The sequence below is a fragment of the Ciconia boyciana genome, chromosome 1 (genome assembly GCF_034638445.1).
Source record: "Ciconia boyciana chromosome 1, ASM3463844v1, whole genome shotgun sequence".
Lineage (NCBI taxonomy): Eukaryota > Metazoa > Chordata > Aves > Ciconiiformes > Ciconiidae > Ciconia > Ciconia boyciana.
Genome location: NC_132934.1, coordinates 18,018,627 through 18,037,579, shown reverse-complemented (window position 1 = coordinate 18,037,579; position 18,953 = coordinate 18,018,627). Strand labels below are relative to the sequence as shown.

The 18,953-nt window shown below is 38.5% G+C and overlaps 1 protein-coding gene across 4 annotated transcripts in view; it reads right to left on the bottom strand.

The window, feature by feature from the left end:
• Positions 1 to 1,894: 1,894 nt before the first annotated feature.
• Positions 1,895 to 18,953, bottom strand: part of GRAMD4 (GRAM domain containing 4) — an 84,507-nt gene continuing 67,448 nt past the window's right edge. The window contains exons 11-20 of one of the 4 annotated variants that reach the window (XM_072860160.1): positions 18,485 to 18,556; positions 17,087 to 17,130; positions 16,879 to 16,988; positions 15,445 to 15,599; positions 11,378 to 11,525; positions 10,810 to 10,903; positions 9,655 to 9,739; positions 7,895 to 7,963; positions 6,775 to 6,871; positions 1,895 to 1,984 (exon numbers count right to left, since the gene is read on the bottom strand). In XM_072860160.1, the coding sequence (XP_072716261.1) occupies positions 1,950 to 1,984; positions 6,775 to 6,871; positions 7,895 to 7,963; positions 9,655 to 9,739; positions 10,810 to 10,903; positions 11,378 to 11,525; positions 15,445 to 15,599; positions 16,879 to 16,988; positions 17,087 to 17,130; positions 18,485 to 18,556 (909 nt within the window). In that variant the 3' untranslated portion in view covers positions 1,895 to 1,949. Of the gene's footprint in view, positions 1,985 to 3,059; positions 5,347 to 6,774; positions 6,872 to 7,894; positions 7,964 to 9,654; positions 9,740 to 10,809; positions 10,904 to 11,377; positions 11,526 to 15,444; positions 15,600 to 16,878; positions 16,989 to 17,086; positions 17,131 to 18,484; positions 18,557 to 18,953 lie in introns of those variants that run through there. The other 3 variants (XM_072860153.1, XM_072860170.1, XM_072860144.1) reach the window with 3 other exon arrangements.

Below are 18,953 nucleotides of genomic sequence, written 5' to 3'. Positions count from 1 at the left end.
TTACAAGTTAGGAGAAAGCTGTATGGTGCACAGTAAGGCTTCACTAAGCAGCCCACGTTGTCAGGAATATAAACAATAAACCTACTCAAATATTAGGAATAAATCTCAGGCATGAGTTAGTAGAGCAGTATGTCCAAGTTGCTTGCTGAGGCCATATATGATTTTTGTGTGTGTTTATCTTCCCTAAAAGTCATCAAAAGCAACAGATATTTGCCACACTGACCTCACATGAAGACCATGGTGGTCATATTTGAAAATTAAGAGCTCGCTCAACAGTTTCAAGAAGCATCCTCTCCCTTCAGTTGTGCAGGTCATCAGGAGCAAAGACATGACACTTCAGCATGAGGAAATGGAAGCCACTGAGTAATCCAAACCAGCAGAGACAGTAATTTAGCTCCAATTTACACAAAATGGAAGATATAACAGGTGGAGGCAGCTTTAGTGAACTTGTGACATGTTCATCAGGACACAGTCAGTCAGTATTTCTAAATAATCAGGACTGAAAGTATGAGGGTATTTTTGTCAGAAGAAGAAAACTGGAACAATGCTGAAGCAGAAAACCACAAATAAGAGGAAACAGGAAAGTTCTCAATTCAAAAATTGAGTAGTCACATAGATGGCAAGCCAGAAATTTGGGCAGTTTAGGAATTAAAAAAGAGCAACTTCTCTTTGGACATAATTCAGCTTGAACTTTCAGCTAGACTATAAGGTAAAAGCCAGCCACAAATTACTAAATGAAGTAGGGATGAAGAGAAATTTCTCATCTAGGCATGCAAGTGCTAGTAGGATTTTATCCATTCACATGAGATCATTCAGAGATTAAATAAAGAGCAGGGGCTAAAGAAAAGGGATGCAGTAGAGTAAAGGGGCCAAGTGGTTTTGGAGGAAAGTTTGTACATGCACATGAGGAGAAGCAAGAAAGGAGCATAAAGGAAAACATATACAGAAAATTAGGGGAGGGTGAAGCATAAGGCAGAGGCTATAGAATAACCAAAGTTAGTAGTTAATAGAAAAACAGTGAAAAAGGAAGACTGAAGGAAGTAATTCTCCGCATATAACTATTTTCCACGGAAACTGTCAAAGATGGAGCTTCAATAGAGGATGTAAAAGCAGAGATTTTGCCTAATTCACATCTCAAATAAGCTGTGAAGCTCACAAGGTAGAGGGAAAAGCCAGGCATTTAAACACAGGAGGAGGTATTTATCTTCCCCTGATCTTCCCTGTCTCCCAGCTGAATCCAACCTGGCCAAATACAGCATCAGTGTAGGCTAAATATCATATCAAAGACATGTTCGCAACAACTATATCCCTGAGGCACTGCATTAAGCTCACTTAACTTCTAGAGCATCCACAGCTCAGTGAGGACACTGTTGCTGCAAAGGGAACAGTCCTTTGCAATGCCCTGACTTCTCTAACACTGAAAAGGAATCCCTCGCATCTTTAGTTCCTTTTTCTCATGATGTAGGAAAAATATTTGAAGGTCTGAGAGGAGCCAGTACTTTGTGAGTGAAACATTTATCTTATCCTAAAACTGTTTAAAGAGGAATTTAGTGAATCCAGGGACTCAGGAGAGCAACTCAGACTTAAAGATTACTTAAAAGTAATAGCAAAGAAAAACCCAAGCTGAATGTTGTCAGTGTCCTTTACTGTTAATCCTGGTACTACACAAGGCCATGCTTTTATCTGCTCATCTGCATTAAGCCAGCATGTGCTGGTGACACCATGCAGACCATTGCCAGCATGCCTCCTCTCCTTGCATAGGCGTTAGAGTTACACGGAGAGCAGGTAAAATGGCTCATTCAATTCAATTATATTATTTTCATGGGCTGCTAACGTGAGCTTGAGAAAGCAGTGCTGTTTTCAGGAAGACTGTCCCCTCCTCCCAAGTGCCATGCAGTTCACAGCCAAAATGGAGACTTCCAGGCTCCACACTCTCCTTCCACGAGGCTTCAGGCAGCGTTGAATCCAATCTCTGTGAGTATTGCTGCAGAAGTGCAAATATTTAATGAAAAACACATTGAAGTAGTACGAGTGTGAAGTTAAGTATTGTCAGAACACATAAAATACCAGCTTCAAAGCACCACTGCATTGCCAGATGTGTCACTGCCATCATGAGAAAACTAAATATTGAAATAAATAGAGCAGCATGCATCCATGACTGGAGGATCTGTCACAGACTGATCTATTTCAGCTGAGCAAAACACAGAAAGGAGTATTGTAGAGGCAAACAAATAGGTCTGGATTAGATGACCAGGCAGCTTACTCCTGGTATTACATTCCTAACTGCAGACAAAGGCCTGTGTTCCCAGTGGAAGACAGTGCTAGGCAGCGAGCCTCCCTGCACACACCATGGGTCCCCAAAAGGGTTACAAGTTACAGAGAAGCACAGCGAAAGGCTCAGCAATTAGGTACCTGTCGGTGAGACCAAGGAGCTGAAGTGACCGCAGATGCTGCGGAAGAACAGCCATATCTGGATGTGAAATGCTTCTGCTGAGCACACCTCCTGCAGGCCTCTGGGGTGCACAAGGGCTTATTCTTACCTCCAGTGCCCACCTGTAGCAGAGTCTGCAGCTATCTGTTTCGTGGAGGAGCTCTGGCAGATATGAGACTCCTACCAACAGTCTCGTGTCACCCATGCCCTCCTGCACTGGAAGCATCTTGGAAATCACTGGTTGCTTTTTTCATCCCTTAAATTAACTGTATGATTACAAAGTGACAGATGTACATACAGTCAGAGATCCAATCGAAAACATACATACGCTCTCCAATACATTAACAGGATTATTTAAAATAAAAGCATGTTACTTGGGCTTCAAAAGCAGTGAGAAACAAAACACACCCGCCTGCCCTCCCAGTGATGGACTTGAGGCGGCTATGAATCTGCCAAAAAGCACTAACTCACCTCGCTTCAAGAAATCAGGTGTAGTTTTGATAGATAAGTTATTAAAGTTTGTGAAAAGTGTTAGCACAAAGCATTTTTAGGTTTATTTAAATAAAAATTATAATTTATACAAGACTTTTTAAACAAACAAGATTTTCTTAAAAAATGTACAGGGCAAATCATTTCATTATTTCAATTCTTCATACAGTATAAGTCTTTTGTCAAACAAAAGTTACACTGATAATGAATTATTTACAACTTCAAAATATAGACTCAAACTTCAGACATAAAAATTTTAACATCCATTATATTTCAATGATTAGTAGAAATTAAACATCTGCCAAAATGTACAGAATTCAATAAAAACTACCAGTGTTTTTAATACAAGTTTAAGTAGCCAAAAAAAAGTACATCCTTTCATCTCTTCACAATTGGGTAAAATCTCTTGTCTCTTTGTCTGCAGGAACAAGGGTAGGGTTTTGCTGCTGGCGTTCTGTGTGATGTTGCTACTAATAAATAGCTTGCTTCATTCAATCTTGCCTCACAAAAGCTACAGTGCACGGAAAGGCATGATTTCATATTTCAGCTTTTTTTGCCTTTAGAATTTAAATGGTCACCAATAATGAATTAAAGCGGTCAGTTTTCATCTCCCCCCTTTTTTTTTCTCTTTAAAAGGGACTCAAACTAACCAATGCACTTCTAAAGAAGTTAAATCCAATTACACGTGAATGATCCAGCAATGAACCACAGACATCAACAGAATTGCAAATATAAACAGCAAACAGACAGACAGAATGACAAGAACATCACTTTCTGCTATTAGAAAGTAGCACTTTACATTAAGTAGTATGACCCAGCCTGTTACTCAAGTACAGCAGGCTACACTGCAAAACTACGTCGGAAGATTGGGATTTAAGGTGAACCTCAGTGTAACTATACAAGTCAAGTATATATTTACTCACTGTCCATTCCCTCCTGCCCTCCAAACCCGTGAGGGTGTAGCAGGAGGAAAAGCACAGCATTACCTGCGAGCAAATACACCGAGGTTATCTTTTAGTGTCTCTGATGTTACATAGGCCACAAGAGCAGTTATGTAGCAGGAACCTGGACAACCCAATGTAAAGTGAACTTTGCAAAATATGTACATAGATGTTTGTCAGTTACATTACAACTCTATTTAAAAAAAAAAAATCCAGTCTGTTTTCTATATATTAGAATGAAACAATGTTGCACTGCAGTTTGCACTAGGTTTACTGCTTTAAGAACTGCCAATTTTTACGTTCACACTGTTAAAGTGCGGATTAATTTCAAACGTCAACACATTAGATTTTATAAGAAGTTTCTAATTGCTTTGTCCAGAAAAGAGCATATTGTACGCATGAGGCATTTCAGTCTGGGAAAGGAGCCTAGGTATGGTTAATTGTCCTGGCACCATCAGCATAGGACCTATAGCTCCTCCAGGAACCAGAATCTAGGACAACCCCATATCCTAGGATCAACCAGTGAAGGGTGGGAGGGGGAGGAGGTAATAAGTGCAAGTCAACTGATTTCCTACTGAAACTGCTGTTATGATCAGAGTGAAGGTATATATTACACTTGAAAAATGATACAAAAATAAGAAAAAGAGCATGGTCTCTGTAAAAAATATAGTTTTCTGTTTCTTCAAAAAAAAGGATAACCTTAGACACACCCAAGGGGTTTTTTTCTTAAGACAAAATTAATGAATCTGATTAAGATTTATATGACATTAAGCGATTTTAATGCCTATTTGTTAGCCACACTTACTATTCAAGGAAGCTTCTAGAAAGGAAAGCCAAATGATAATAAACAGCAATTACAAAAAGAGATTAATTGATTTTAAAGTAGGTTTGATGAGAAAAATTAAAGATCAAAGATTTTTTACTGAAACATAAAACCTGAATGTGTAAAGTGAAGAAACCATAAACTGTCAAGCTACATCCATATTACATGGTGGCAAAATGGATTTCCCACCACCTTCACCTGTATTTTAAGTTTTCAGGCCCTGAGTTACACCATAGCTAAGGAGGTGTTAGAAATGCACCCCTTTTTAAGGTCACGTAAAGACATGGTGAAGTGCTACTCTAAAGGGAGAACTCAAAAATAGCATTTTAGCCGCTATGGTGGATTCTCCCTCGTTTTTGTTCACATTTCCACCCAGGGCACAGAGCTTTACCCTGTCAGTGTTTCACTTTACAAAACCCAACCAAGTCACAGCATTCAACAGTATTTCTTCATATCAAGTTCATATTAAGTTCTTCATATCATACCTCTTCATGGTCAGACTGAAATAACACTTGTACAGTTTGACTGCCGCCTTCTTCATCACTGCTGCATTTGTTGAGAGACTTTAATTAAAAACTGTGCTAAGAGTTAAACACCCTTTGGTGTTTGTCTCCCCTCTCCCTCCTTCATTCTACCCCTTTCCCTATAAAGAAAGAAAATTCCTGTTTAAAAAAAGAGAAAAAAAATTCATAAAATTAAGTCCCATTTTTACATAAGGATTTGCACCTCCATTGCTTTTTGGGGGGACATTCATATAATGTCTGGAGACTTCCATACTACTCAACTTAAAAGACATAGCAAAAGAAAAGACATACTGGAAGGCTTGGCATAACTCCTACTGTGCTTTCAGGCAAATGCAAATAAAATTCTAAACCTCTCAGATGGGTGCTATTATATAGAGTATAAAAGCTTTCTAATATTAAAGACAAAGGTCAATATGTGCTTTGCTGCTAGAAAGGCCTGAGAGAGTTTAGAGAAGGAGCACACAAGCCTTCCTGTTTTACCTGGCAGTTGGGTTTAATTATTACTAAAATTTAATTTTGCAAGGGGAAAGACAGCAACATACCAATGCCCTTCAAATCATGCTTTGAAAAGGGACTAGTGCTTTCAGCTGCTATATTATAGTGTTATTTTACTACAACGTAACTCAAGAGAAAAGCCAAATTAAAAAAAAGAGTCATGTCTCAAGTTTAGTTTAATTATTCCCACTTTCCCCAACACAAAAAGCCTGCAAGTCTTTAATGCATTAACATACAAACACCTTGTACGTACAACATGTACAATAGTTGAGCCCTTCTATGACAAGTATCTACAGAAATACAAATATATGATGCCTAACATTTTAGGAAGAACATTTTGGTGCCCTCTTTTATAAAAAGTATCTGCCTGCCTTCCTTCCTCTTACTTTGGTTATTTAGGGAAGGAAGATATAGTTACAAACTTTCTCCTCCAAGTCACTGTACAAGCAATTTAAACGTCTATGCAGGAAAAATTGAACCTAACCAAACTGGCAAAATATCCTTCTGCAATGCAAGAATTGTCAAGAAGGAGTTATTTTAAGTGCAGTTATAAATATGGAAATACTAAGATGATAATACTTCCTTGGTGTTGCTATCAGTTTTAATAAAGAACCCAATTAAAAACTCTGAGCTGAAGAAAGAGACTTCAGGCTGCTGCAGTCATCATTCTCACATCTCAGGGAAAAATAACTAAGATAAAGGGACAAATGTATCCCTAGTGATATCAGTGGAGTTAAAGGGATCAATCTGTTTCACTTTGTTATTTAGTCAGTTCTCCAAGTATCTTTCCAGCTTTTAATGTCAGTAAATAAACATTAAAAGTGCTTAATGTGCAAGGCTAATAGTGATGATAGCACTTTCACTGTTTTGTTTCTTTTTTTTTTTTTTTACAAAAACCTTAAAAACAAACATGAAGGCATATATAAAATACACTTGATTTATGTAACAGAGAGAATATAAACCACCAGACAAGAAAAATTATTGCAAAATAGATGAGGATGTTCATTTTTTTCACTACCAAGTTGTCAAATAAGAAAGTTTCCTTTAGATCTTCTAAGATAAGATACTAACTTTCACTGCTTGATGATGCAGAGGTTATTTTCACATATTGGTTGAAAATTGTCTCAAAAGCTTCATCTCTATGTACCATGGCACCAAACACCAAAGGCTAAATGACAGAAAAAAAGATAATGTCAGTCCAGAAAAGAAAAATCTTCCTCTAGATACAGTTTTGGCCAAATCAATAGGAACAGGAGATGAACTGTACTCAAAGTGTATTAATAAGACATAAAAATCCTTTTCCTTACTAAATCCTTGGATATATGGCAGAGTTTCTAAGATTTTTTCACTTCTCCATCATCTGCTTAGAACAACCATGGCATAAAATGCATCTGCACAGAGTATTAGCAGTGGAGAACACTTCAACTCTCTTTCCTGTCCATCCACTCAGTGCATGTTTTCCTGATCAACCTCTGCCTCCATTAAAGATTTTTAGAAAATCTTTATCAGTGCCTCTTTGTTTTGGCTCATAGAATATTTATTTCAGTAGATGAACATTTTCAACCTTGTAATTAAGAAGTATTTCTCAATATCAAACAACAAGCAGAAAGCCTGGTACAACAGTCGTGTGACTTGGAGAAAAGTTATTTATAGGCGATTAGTTTAAAATAAGGTTCAGTCATATGTTAAGAAAAGCTTCGGTCACCCAAAGGGTATTTGAGGCTTAGGGAAGCTTAAATCTTTAGCACCATAAAACTGAAACAGGAAAACTGCATCTGAGGGTCAGGCCGTTCCACCCCAACACCTCCTTACCCACAGATACTCTCAAGCCATCAGCTTTTTGTTCCAGACTGCACGGCAGAGCAGCCCCCATGCTCCTGATGAAGGATGCTGAGGGAATGGTCAATGGAGGTAATGAAATAATGGAGCAGAAAGGATGGAACAAGTCTTTCTTAAGTGTTGGAGTAAAATAGTCCAGATGCAGTAGAACAAGCTAAATGTTTAAATCATTAAAATTCTGAAGCCAAATATACTGAGTAAGAGACAAGTGAATTAAAAAAAAAAAAAAGGCCAAACACCAGCGTAAGGGGGGAAAAAAAACCCCAACCCTTTATGCTGGTGCTAGCCAGAGAAGGAAGACAAAAAGGGCATGAAGTCAAACACAGCAATACAGATACAGCTAGCTACTTACTTTTTGTGTAGATGGTGTTGATACAGCAATACCCATCCCTGATCCCGGGAGAACAGAGAGCACTTTATACTAAAAAGAAAAAAAAACACAGACCAAAGATATCTTACATACTGAACAACTGCAAAAGGTGCTGAGAAGGTTACACAACTCGTCACTGGTGTAACCTCCCAGACACAACTAACAGACCTCTATTACAAACAAGAAGAGGCCGGATACTGTTCTCTGACCCCAGAATCAATGGGCACAGCACCACTCATACAGCAAAAGCCTGCCTCTCCTCTTCCTCCCGCACTCCGCGGCACCCAGCCTGCCTGCTGGAACCAGCCCTGACCCCAGACTGAGCACCCCAGCACGCTATGGCACATGGAAGCTGGCCCGGCCACGACGCCAGGGACCACACCGGCAGCTGGATGGTGCAGGTAGGTAGCAGACCCCGGCCCTATGTGTATATACGTACGTGAGAGTGTGCCTGTGAGTATCACCTAGAGGTTTCCCCAGAAGTAACATTCACCCACTGTTTAAAGGAGCAGCAAGCAGACCAGAAAAAGCTTCTTTTTCAAAATTAAGTAGACAAACAGGGTATGTATAGGTTGTTTGGGTTTGTTTGTTTTGTTTGTTTTTTTTTAAAGAAAGTCTGCAATGCTAAGAAGGAATACAGTTGGCTAAACTGGGGAATATCCCCAAGGGGGAAGAGACCCTGAGTCTGGCCTGTGTTTCCCACCCCCAAATAAAACCAGGTGCAGTGCATTTTTATGCTTGTCTGCATGATCGCCGTCTCATTTTCACTGAAAAAAAAACTACACAGATGCAAAAGGACCTTTATGGCAGTGAAGACCTACTAAATGACGAGCCAGCATTACTTCAAGTATGATGTTTAAAATGCATCAATATGAATTATTAATTCCAATGGGAATGTTCAAGTTGAGCATAAGTTTTCTGTTTTATAGACATGTAATATAAATAGAACAAATTCATTTGAAAATCTGGAGGTACTTAAGCAGTAGACACCGGGCTGAGGTATTTCTTTGCACAGCATGATTTAATCTGTGGCACTCATGGCCATAGGATGTAGCAGAAAGCAGGGGTGTCTGCGTTTAAGAGTAGGACAAGTTCAGAGAGGGTAACAAAAAGTGACATTAAACGCCATAGAAAGTGATGCAAGGCACCAATAAAGCCATTGGTGACTGCAGGCTAATAAAACTCAACCAGAGGAAGGATCACACTGTACTTGCCATGCTTCCAACCATCCGCTTCTTACCCCTGTTAGTGATGGGATCCCAACTAGATGAAACTCCAGCCCAATCCAGTCTGGCTATTCTAATAATTTACTTTTCTCCGCTGACAATAATCCCTCTTCCCTCTGAGGCAGCTAACTTTTAAGATGGTGCATCTACTGATATCAACACTGAAACTGAAGTTAGTATTACACAATTCCTGCTAACAAGACATCTTCTTAAAGGCTACACAGCTCTAGTCAATGCAGGAGTTAAGAAAAAACACAACTTTAACTTTAAAATAATTCAGAAGTGTAAGGGTTTAGTAACTACTTTGTGTTTATGCTAATAGTGAGCTTGCTTGTGGTGAGCCCAAATGGCTAAACAAGCCGCTCTGGGAAATATTCCTGATCAAAGACTTACATTTTACTTATAAAAATTATCAATGGCATGCTTTTTCAAAATAGCATAAGCAGAAAAGCAAAACATGACTAGCTGAATGGAAAACCAGCTTTCTCCCCTGTTTGCAACACAAAACAGACATACCTTCTGAATATCTGTTATATCCGTTAGCTTTATAACTTTATTTCTTTTAGATGAGCCGGATTTGGAGCTTTCAAAGCACAAGTAACTGAAGACAAGGAAAGAAAATGCTCATTTTGATAAGTATTCTAAAACAAAGCTTTCAATATCCCTCCTGTCACTTCTGAAGTTTGAAATCTCATAAGTTAAAATCAGCTTCAAAAAAAAGAAAGAGGCACACAACATGCAATTCAGTTATGGCTTCTAATTTAGAAAAAGCATTCATAAATTCTAGCAACTGGATAACGTGTCTGAAAGCCCGGAACATACGGCATGCACACACAAAAAAATCTTGTATTTATATTACTGCACTTAATGGTTAAACCTGACAAGCATTTTAAAGACACAGGAGGCACGTATACCCTTAAGCAGTTGAAATACCAAATCTCAAAAGGCTTATAAATCTTTTACCATCCTACAAGAAGATTAATGGAAAACACTGCATTAGTTTCATGTTATTGTGATGCAGACAAAAGCTCAGATTTTTAAACACTGAAGAGTAGTCTCCATCACTAGGTGACATTGCATACAGATGAGCTTTACTTCCATTCATTACACTCCAAAGGAATTTCAGTGCAAGACCCAAACAGTAGTGACGATAGTTATTCAGCCCTGGGAGGCTGGGGGGTAAGTGAGGATTAAAAAAAAATAAAAATCACATACAAGTTTTGAAACCAAGACTTGAATTTCTATTCCTTTTGTTGCACATTGTTTCAAGGAAGCTATACATTCAATTTGCTTAAAAAAGAAACTAAGAGTATTTGCCAAATAACCATTGATCACAACTCTCAAAACACACTTAGCTTTTAGGTTTCTTTTTCAGTATATATACATAGATAGCATGTTATCCACATCAAGAACTCCAGCTACTAACAACTGACTACAGAGAGCTACTCTCCATTCCTATGCAAGCCTTTCCAAGGCAAAAATCGGATTCATTAAGCGTTACCACACCCCAGATTCAGCTCTCTCTCTCCTATGGTGCTTTCTTGAGGTTTTAAAGCACCATGAAAAGGCATTTTTGTTTCAAAACATTGTTAAAGGATTACTTTTAGATTTGATTTTTTTAATGTCTGTTGCATTTCCCTCTTAAGAAATGTGTGGAGTGCAATGACTCACTTTTCTGTGACATAAAGAACTCCATTCCTGATGTAGTCTGTAGGCATCTTCCTATCTCTGTTAATCAGGCAACAGCGCCAGCCATTTTCACACACTGAAAAAATCATAACAAGAAATCTTACTTTAAGAAAAAGCCAGACAGGCATTACCCCCAACTGTTGCCTTATAAAAACAGCACAAAACACCGAAAATTAAACTTTAGATACTAAAGCTAGAAGTGTTTACAAAGAAAAGCCTAAATAAGGTGGTTTTAGACATCATAACACCTGTTTTAACACTGGTTTAAAAAAAAAACAAAACCCAAAACTAAAACCACCCACACAATTTTTCCCTTTAACTTGACTACTCCTTTTGCAGTACCACGAAAGGCACACCAGGCTGTGCATTCTTTCAAAGAACTGTAAGGATGTGGAATGAAAGAGACAGTCTCCATTCATCCTAATTTAAAGCAAGTCTTTTTAATCAAAAGCTTATACCAGTACATTGCACAGAAAGGGAATTCAACTTTAAACTATCCTTGGCTTTTTAGAAAATACCCTACTAATGTAGCCTTCCTGTTGTATAATACCTGCCAAAGGACGCTCATTTTCTGACAGGTTAAAAACTTCATGGAAATTCCCCCTCTTGGTGGTATGAAAACGACTTGTGTCTTCATCTTTGCTTATTCCGGTTGGGGCGCTGGAGCCCACGTAACTTCTGGATGCTGCTGTTTGAAGCTGCAGAAAAAGAAACACGATCCCAAAATTTGAACAGCAACATTTAAGCTGCGTTCTTAAATATAACTTGGCTAACTATTGTTCCTAAAAAAAAAAAAAAAAAATCAGTAATGCAACAATTTTCACTAACTACTTCAATAAAGTTAACTTTGGACTATTGCACTACACTACTGCTACAGCACAAAGCTCTAATGTCCTATCTGAAGATCACCTTCCAAAGTGCTGCCCTTTGATGGACACCTTTTGCAGGGGTGAAAGCACATGGTGCTAGATATACCTATCTTAAAATACCATTTTTCTACAGTAAAGGGTGTATCTGATGAAATACAGCTAAGTCACTGCACACAACTCCAATTATTATACTAGTGTGACTAATAACAGTTAATATATTATCAATACTTGGCTTGTCTTCAAGAGTCAGACCAAGCACAAAATATTATTGCACAAAACAAGTTTAGAAAGAAAAAAGAGCAAACAAAGAAAAAGCCACACCAAACTGCATCAGCTCATTAGGAACACATATGCTGAAATTGAAAGGAAGTTTTCCACGCTACGATCCGTACCTTTTCATGCCCTGACAGCTAGCAGGAAAAGAAACAAACAACACAAATGTGACAGTGACAAAAGAAAAAAGTGAACTCTATTTAACACTATAATACATAGAATAAAACATGAACTGAGTGAAGCTGCAAGATCTTGCTCACAAACCAAGAGACTACACACAATGAATGCAATTAAAAGAAGAAGAGTTATCAGTGGTTAGAGCACACCAGTTCAATTTATTCAGCTTGCGTTAGAGCCATTGATCTTTCCTTTGCTTTGAAGATGCACTGAATTTTGAGAGTGTTGACATGTGAAATAAAATGAGAATGGTTGTCAGCAACCTTGGGGGGGGGGAAAAGGTAGCATGGAGTTCTCAAAACCAAAGTGTTTGAGTAAAATCTACTTTTAAACAGAGCTCCTGAACCACTGGAGACTGCCCTAGCAAACAAGCCTTGCCTCTGGAAGGACAGCAGGCAGTTTCTTTTGGAAAGTTTGCTTGTGTTTTCTTTTTCATCTTGGTGGGGGCACCACACAATTCCAAAGGCTGGCTTTTGTCATCGAAGCATTAACAGCTCCTTTCTTAGTCCTACCATACACATGCAGTTAAACAACTGGCAAACTGACAACATGCAAGCTCAGGACTAAGCCCCTCTTCTGTAAAGATCCAATGCTGTTGGGGGCCAACCAGCCTCTGCTGCTTTTTTTTTGCACATAAGTTGGCAGCACTTGGCACTTTGCAGGATTTAGTGCTAACAAAAGAAATCCAAAGCAAATAAAAAAAATGCATACTGCAATCGCTGACTAGAAACCAGACTGACAAAACAGGCATGATAGAGGGTATTTACCATCCAGCTTTTAGGGTAACTGTAATACAACGATGCCTTGGGGGAAAAGAATAAAGAAAGTTGACATGGAAAGCAAATGGTTGATGATAACTGTACTCTTGCTTCAGTTACTGCCCCTCTGCTGTGCCCTTAGCAATGATCGAGCCCCTGGAACCAAGGGAAATAATAGCTTCTCCAGCAATTTGTGTGCAAGTAAAGATCAGATGAATTTTTGGAAGGCTTTCTTGGACAAGTTATTTGGCTCCATACGCACATAACCAGGTGAAGCTCCATGGCCCAAAATATACTAAAGGTCAGGGCAAGAGGTCTAATGCTTTTTGTGCCAGAATGAGGATTATTCCTGCTCTCTGCTACACTGCTTCCTACCTACCCGTTATATAAAAGATATTTAAAAAAAGGTGTTCAAACTTCAGTACAACATCCCATCCAGTGGCTGAAGACGTGAGAAAGTTCTGCCCTTACTTCTAGTCCTTCCTAAAACAGGCAAATGTTTCCTCTACCCTTAAAAGCAGCAGCTAATTTATCCATAACCACCCAGGCCTGAGAAAACCTACAGTCGATTACTAAAAGAAAAGCATTACATCCAATTTTGATAAGGCTTAAGTCTAACTGGAAGTGATTGGATTTGTAATGCTGAAGAGTCCTGACTGTCTAAAAAGTCACCAACAACCTGGAGGTAGGAATACCTGGAGGTATTCCTCTTCACTTGATCTGTCATCAGCTTTTGACATACCACCTTTACGCATCAGATATTGTTGTCAGGATTGTTCTCTAAGGACACAAGGTCAGAGGGGTGGTATAGGCAATGAATATTGCATTGTGTCTAGGTTTACGGTGTCCTGTATGCTGTTTAATGATAAGAAGCCAAAGCAAATGCACGTATGCTGGCACTACATGCTTTTGGGCTCTGCCTTTTCTATGAAAAAAATGAAAAACCCATTTGTTTTGTATCTTTTTGTACAAAAAATCTATTTTTTATACTACAAGGTTCCCAGAAATCTCTCAAGGGGTAAGAAAGTTTGTCTAAAATTACTGAGACCAAGTTAATGTCTTCAAAGACATTTGGGAGCCGATAATGCAGTCCTGCACATCCTTTCCAGGGAGACAAGCCAAGCCTGTAGTCAGACACAGTAATACTAAAACCCTGGTCTACTTGTCAAAACTTAAGCCATAAGGAAAAGCCAGAAGGGATAATTGCTCTCTAAGTTTATGGATTCAAGTTCAGCAATTCAGAGCCTTTCCACCTCTAAGGCAGATTAGAAAGACCCAGCAAGAAGCTGCCACAACCACCACAGCATGTGAATGATAACCTGTAAGCTCGAGAGGCACAGAAACCTTTAAGCCCATCTTCTGCAAGCAAGAGAAGTACAGGCTACAGATGGTTCCGTCCAAGCACTCATTCACCTCTCCAATCCCTTGGAAAATAGGAGCAAAAGACTCTCTTTCTGTCAGAGACTGTCTTTCTCTTCTACTTCCTTCTGAAATACTCAGATTATGCTGCAGTTACCATTTTACCACCAACTGCTCCATCTCCCCCAGAACCCCATATTTATTCTTCTTCTTCACAGGTTAACAACCAAGGGTTCATGTATTTATCCCCTTTGCTCTCCAGTTGTGTACCCAGGCTGAATTGTTGCTAAGTACTGCACATTTCAGTCAGGGAGCTTATGACAGTACTCAGACACTCCATGAATGCAATTAGATATTGTGATAAGAGGCATTAAGCAAATGCTAAAATGGGATTAGACTTAAGTTTTATTACAACTTTTTTTTTAAACTAATAAACATTGACAAATTCAGGGATATGGAAAAGCATGACTTGCTTTTCAGTTATCATGTCAGGCCCCAAAACAATTTGCAAAGATGCACAAACCACAACACAAAGATTTAACTATGAGATTTTAACAAAAGAGGAATTTACTGTTGGAGTACCAAAGTCATTAAAGTACAAAAAGTCATTTATCACCACTATGCTAAAAGGTCATCTAATACAAATAACCATAAGACATAATGCCTAAATCTATAAACTACTTTATTACCTCTGTTAATGCTTATCTCATTAGTAAGCTGCATATTATACTCAAGGCTTTTTTTTTTAACTAGCTGTTCTTCAATCTACACAAACAGCTGAATTTCCATTAAAAAAGAATGTCTGAGAACAGAGAAAAGGAATACAGAAAGACTAAATTTTGACAATAAAATCACACAGAATGTATGTTACAGAAGTTGATATGAATACAAATGGTGTTATTTTTGTGTGTTTAGCTTCATACAATTTCCAAAAAAAGAGAGATATATATTTTTTTATATACACATTTTGATAACAGATTGCTTTCATACAAGAAACAGGATCCATATAAAAACTCTGTGGATCTTGAAAATAATAATAAAAAAAGAACTAACATTGACTGTTAGGATTTAATTAACCTTCCCTTTAATGTGCTCTAGTCACTGGGGAAAAAGGGAAGGGAGAAAGGGATCTGATTTTCAGATGTTGGGAACAGAGGGACAGAAAGATTTATTAGCCTTACCCGTCTCGACACTGTAGCATTAGACCTTTCTTTGAGCTGAGGATCTGTTGGGAGACTTGTCCAGATGATATAAGGAGTATCATACTTAGCTCTTAGTCTGGGGCATCGTTTGAAGATAAAATCAATAAGGAAAAACTTGATTCCAGCATAGAGTCCTGAAAAAAAGGTCACTTTAGTATGCATGTTGAAGGGGCATTAAGAACATCACTGTTTTGATCATGTTTTAACAAGTTCATGAATGAAATAAAATTCTGTAAGTATCTTCAGTCATGGTGCTAAACCATTCTCTTGGTTTTAATATTTTGATTCTTCTTCCAGAGGCAGGAAACTATCTATCTTTTCCTCCCCTGCCCAGATTCCTTCTTCCTCATCCCCAGTTCTTTTAAACCACTCATGTAGCTTCTTATTATGCAGAAGAACATTAAAATAATTCAAACATATATTTCTTATTACCAGAAGCATTCTGAAAACATGATATACTTCCAAAACAGAAAACACACCAGAGCATTAAACTGTGCAGCTCCTTGCAAGAATTTAAATGGCAACAGAGGGCTCTCATGTACTACATTAAACTCTATCTTCCAGTCCAGTATGTCCTCTTATCTTATACAAGGTATTTCCTTGCATTCTGCCAGATTAAAAAGGGCTTGGAATAGTCCCTCAAAGCTTTACTAAATGCAATTCAGATCTTTTTCTAAGAGTCAGAGTAAAAAAATAATTTCTCACGTATCAAATTCAATTGCCACATCAAGCAAACGTACGTTTATGTTCAAGCTAACACAGTCTGAAGTTCAGTGCCACTAAAAGTAACACTCATTTGATCATATCATTACTTTAATGAAAAAAAAAAAAAAAAAAGAGAATTCTTGGTTCACAGGATGTGGCTTCATATCTTAGAGAAAAGACAGTCTCATGCTGTAGCGAGAGCCTCCTTTTCCAGGTCCCAGTTGAGAGTTTACATATCTGCAACTAATCTGTTCATTTTGTCCAGCCTGTCCTCCAAGTTTTACAAGTAGTCCCATTAACAAGTAGTCCCTTTCATTTTTTTCCCACCGTCATCTTTGTGCCTTCTATGTGGTCCCACATATTTCCTTTGCAAGGATGTATGAGCGAAAAAACCCAAAATATAGCACTTCCCAGAAGCCTTACAGCTGACAGTCTGAAGACATCTGCTAGCAGCTCACCAAAAACTTCCCCTCTTCAAGGACTGAATGCGTTATCCAGTCTTTTTCTATTATATTATGTATTCAGTGATGGTTTTCAAAATGCACATGACAAATGATGCCAAGCACAATGAAAATACTTTAAAACAGTGCATTATTTATTAATGCAGGGTTTTCTTTCTTAAACTCTAAAATTCTCCCTCTGAAGATCATGTTAAGTTTTAACGCATTAAGTCTAGACTGTAACAGGTCAATTATTTATTGTGTTTACCCATTGCAAGCCCAATAATCCTGTAGGGCAAAAAGCAGGATGCAATAAAAGCTGCCCATAGAGTAATGTAGAGCTTCTGTGTTATTTCTGGCTGGACCCACATGAACAAGCTGAAAAGAAAAAAGAAACAAAATTTTATTACTAGTGTTCCAGACATTGGTCAAGTCTTGTTTTAAGAGGAAAAAGAGACTCATGTCAGATAACTTACTTTTTAATTTTTTCCAGTATGTCTGCCATCTTGCCAAAGAGGTTCTGCATAAGAAGCAAGAGAATTAAATAAAGTCCCGCATTATTTTATTTTTTTGTCCACATAATAGAAACCAAGAGAGTTACCTTACTCTGTTGGTAATAAGCAATTCCCAGAAGTGATTTTTTTTAACTCATTTTTAGCCATTTATGTCCCTCAGAACTGAGTAAATACAGAACAGAATAGCAATACTCTATGACTTCCATCTCATTTAACACCTTGTTCTGTAACTCATGATTGATTGTTAGTAGTGAAGAAGCTACTTGACCCCACTGTCATGACTGGAAAGTGTTTACACCACAGCAAAAATTTTTAATTAAGCTGTCAATCTAAAAGTTAAGAGCTTCTGTCAGTAGGTAACAAAATGGGAAGTTTCTTCACACATTTTGAGCACTGAAATTTCCAGAAATGGTTACTGAGTTCATCATTTGTTGGACTGTTAGCTTCTTTGGAAACACACCACTATCAGGTTTTTATAATACACCCTTGGAGTTACTGGATTGCACGTAATTCCAACAATTGTTGATGCAAACTGAGACCTGCTCAGGACTAAGAGGGCTATTCAGCTGTCTTCTCTCACCGATCCCTGCTGTCACAGCACCTGTAAATTTCATCTTCCCAATAAATTTCCAGAGGTGTTCATATGCACCACCACCAGAAGAAAGGAGATGAGTATACAGAGTTAGCAAGAGAAAGGTAAGATACTTTAGCAGCAGCACATTGTTAGATTATGGCACAAGGCTGCAGTTCAACCGGATGGCAGAGTCACTCAGCTGCTAGGGTAGCTCATCAAACTGATGGAGCTGGGAGAAAACCTTCCTTCACCCTCTCCCACACAAGCAGCAGATTTCAGGGCTGGGGCGGGAGGTGGTGGTGGTGTTTAAAACAGGCTATTTCAGAGATGCTGTACAAACTGTTGAATTAACACAGCTAAACAGACAGTAGCCTTCAGCTAAGTCTTGAAGGAATAGGGTCTCCTACACCAGTTTTGTGACTAGCAGATTTGGAATATAGATCCACACTCCAGTATATTGGTAAGATTCACCACCTGATCTATGTTATCAGAAGCTCATGTGGGGAAAAACTGTCAGAAGCTGCTTCTGTTCCCCTCCAGATCTCGCTCAGAGCTGTGACTGGAGAACCTCAACCAGTTCTCTGAAGCATCGTGCCATTTCAGAAGCTCCAGGAATCTTACCAAGATCTCTATTGCTCATAGGTAAAGATCCCTATGCAAGAAAAGCATTGCTTGTTTGAGTGTTTATTTTCACATGCTGCATAACAATGTCCTTTGACCACCTGGGCTATGGACCTCTTTGTTTCTAAGAAAGCAGCCGCAGAGGTCCGAGTGCAGCACAGTACCTGTGCCTTCTGAGCCACGTCTAGAACAAGCTGAAACTTCTCAGACACAGTCAGGTCCTCTTTTGGCGGTTCCTTGGGCAAAAAAGAGACAATCCATTAATTTTCAGCTCAGCTGAAATTGGTATTTTACAAACCTCCTCATGACAAGGTGACCCCTCAACATTCTTGGCAATAGTCCTCTCACTTTAAACAGTCTCTAAATTTACCAAGTTGCTCCCTTGTTTCAGTTCTACTGTTTGTGTCTTTCATTGCTGGTTATCTTTAGCTCTCGATGCTTTTCCCTCATGGTATATGCAAACATATTAATACGAGGCTGTGAAAGACACAGTAAGTCTTTGGAGCAGCATGGTTACAATGACTTTCAGTCTATGACCACACGTTTAAACTGACCTATTTCTGGTCTAGCACAGAAATACCATTTTTGTTAGGTTTTACATTTGGAACTTCTAAATTTATTTTTTAAAATAGA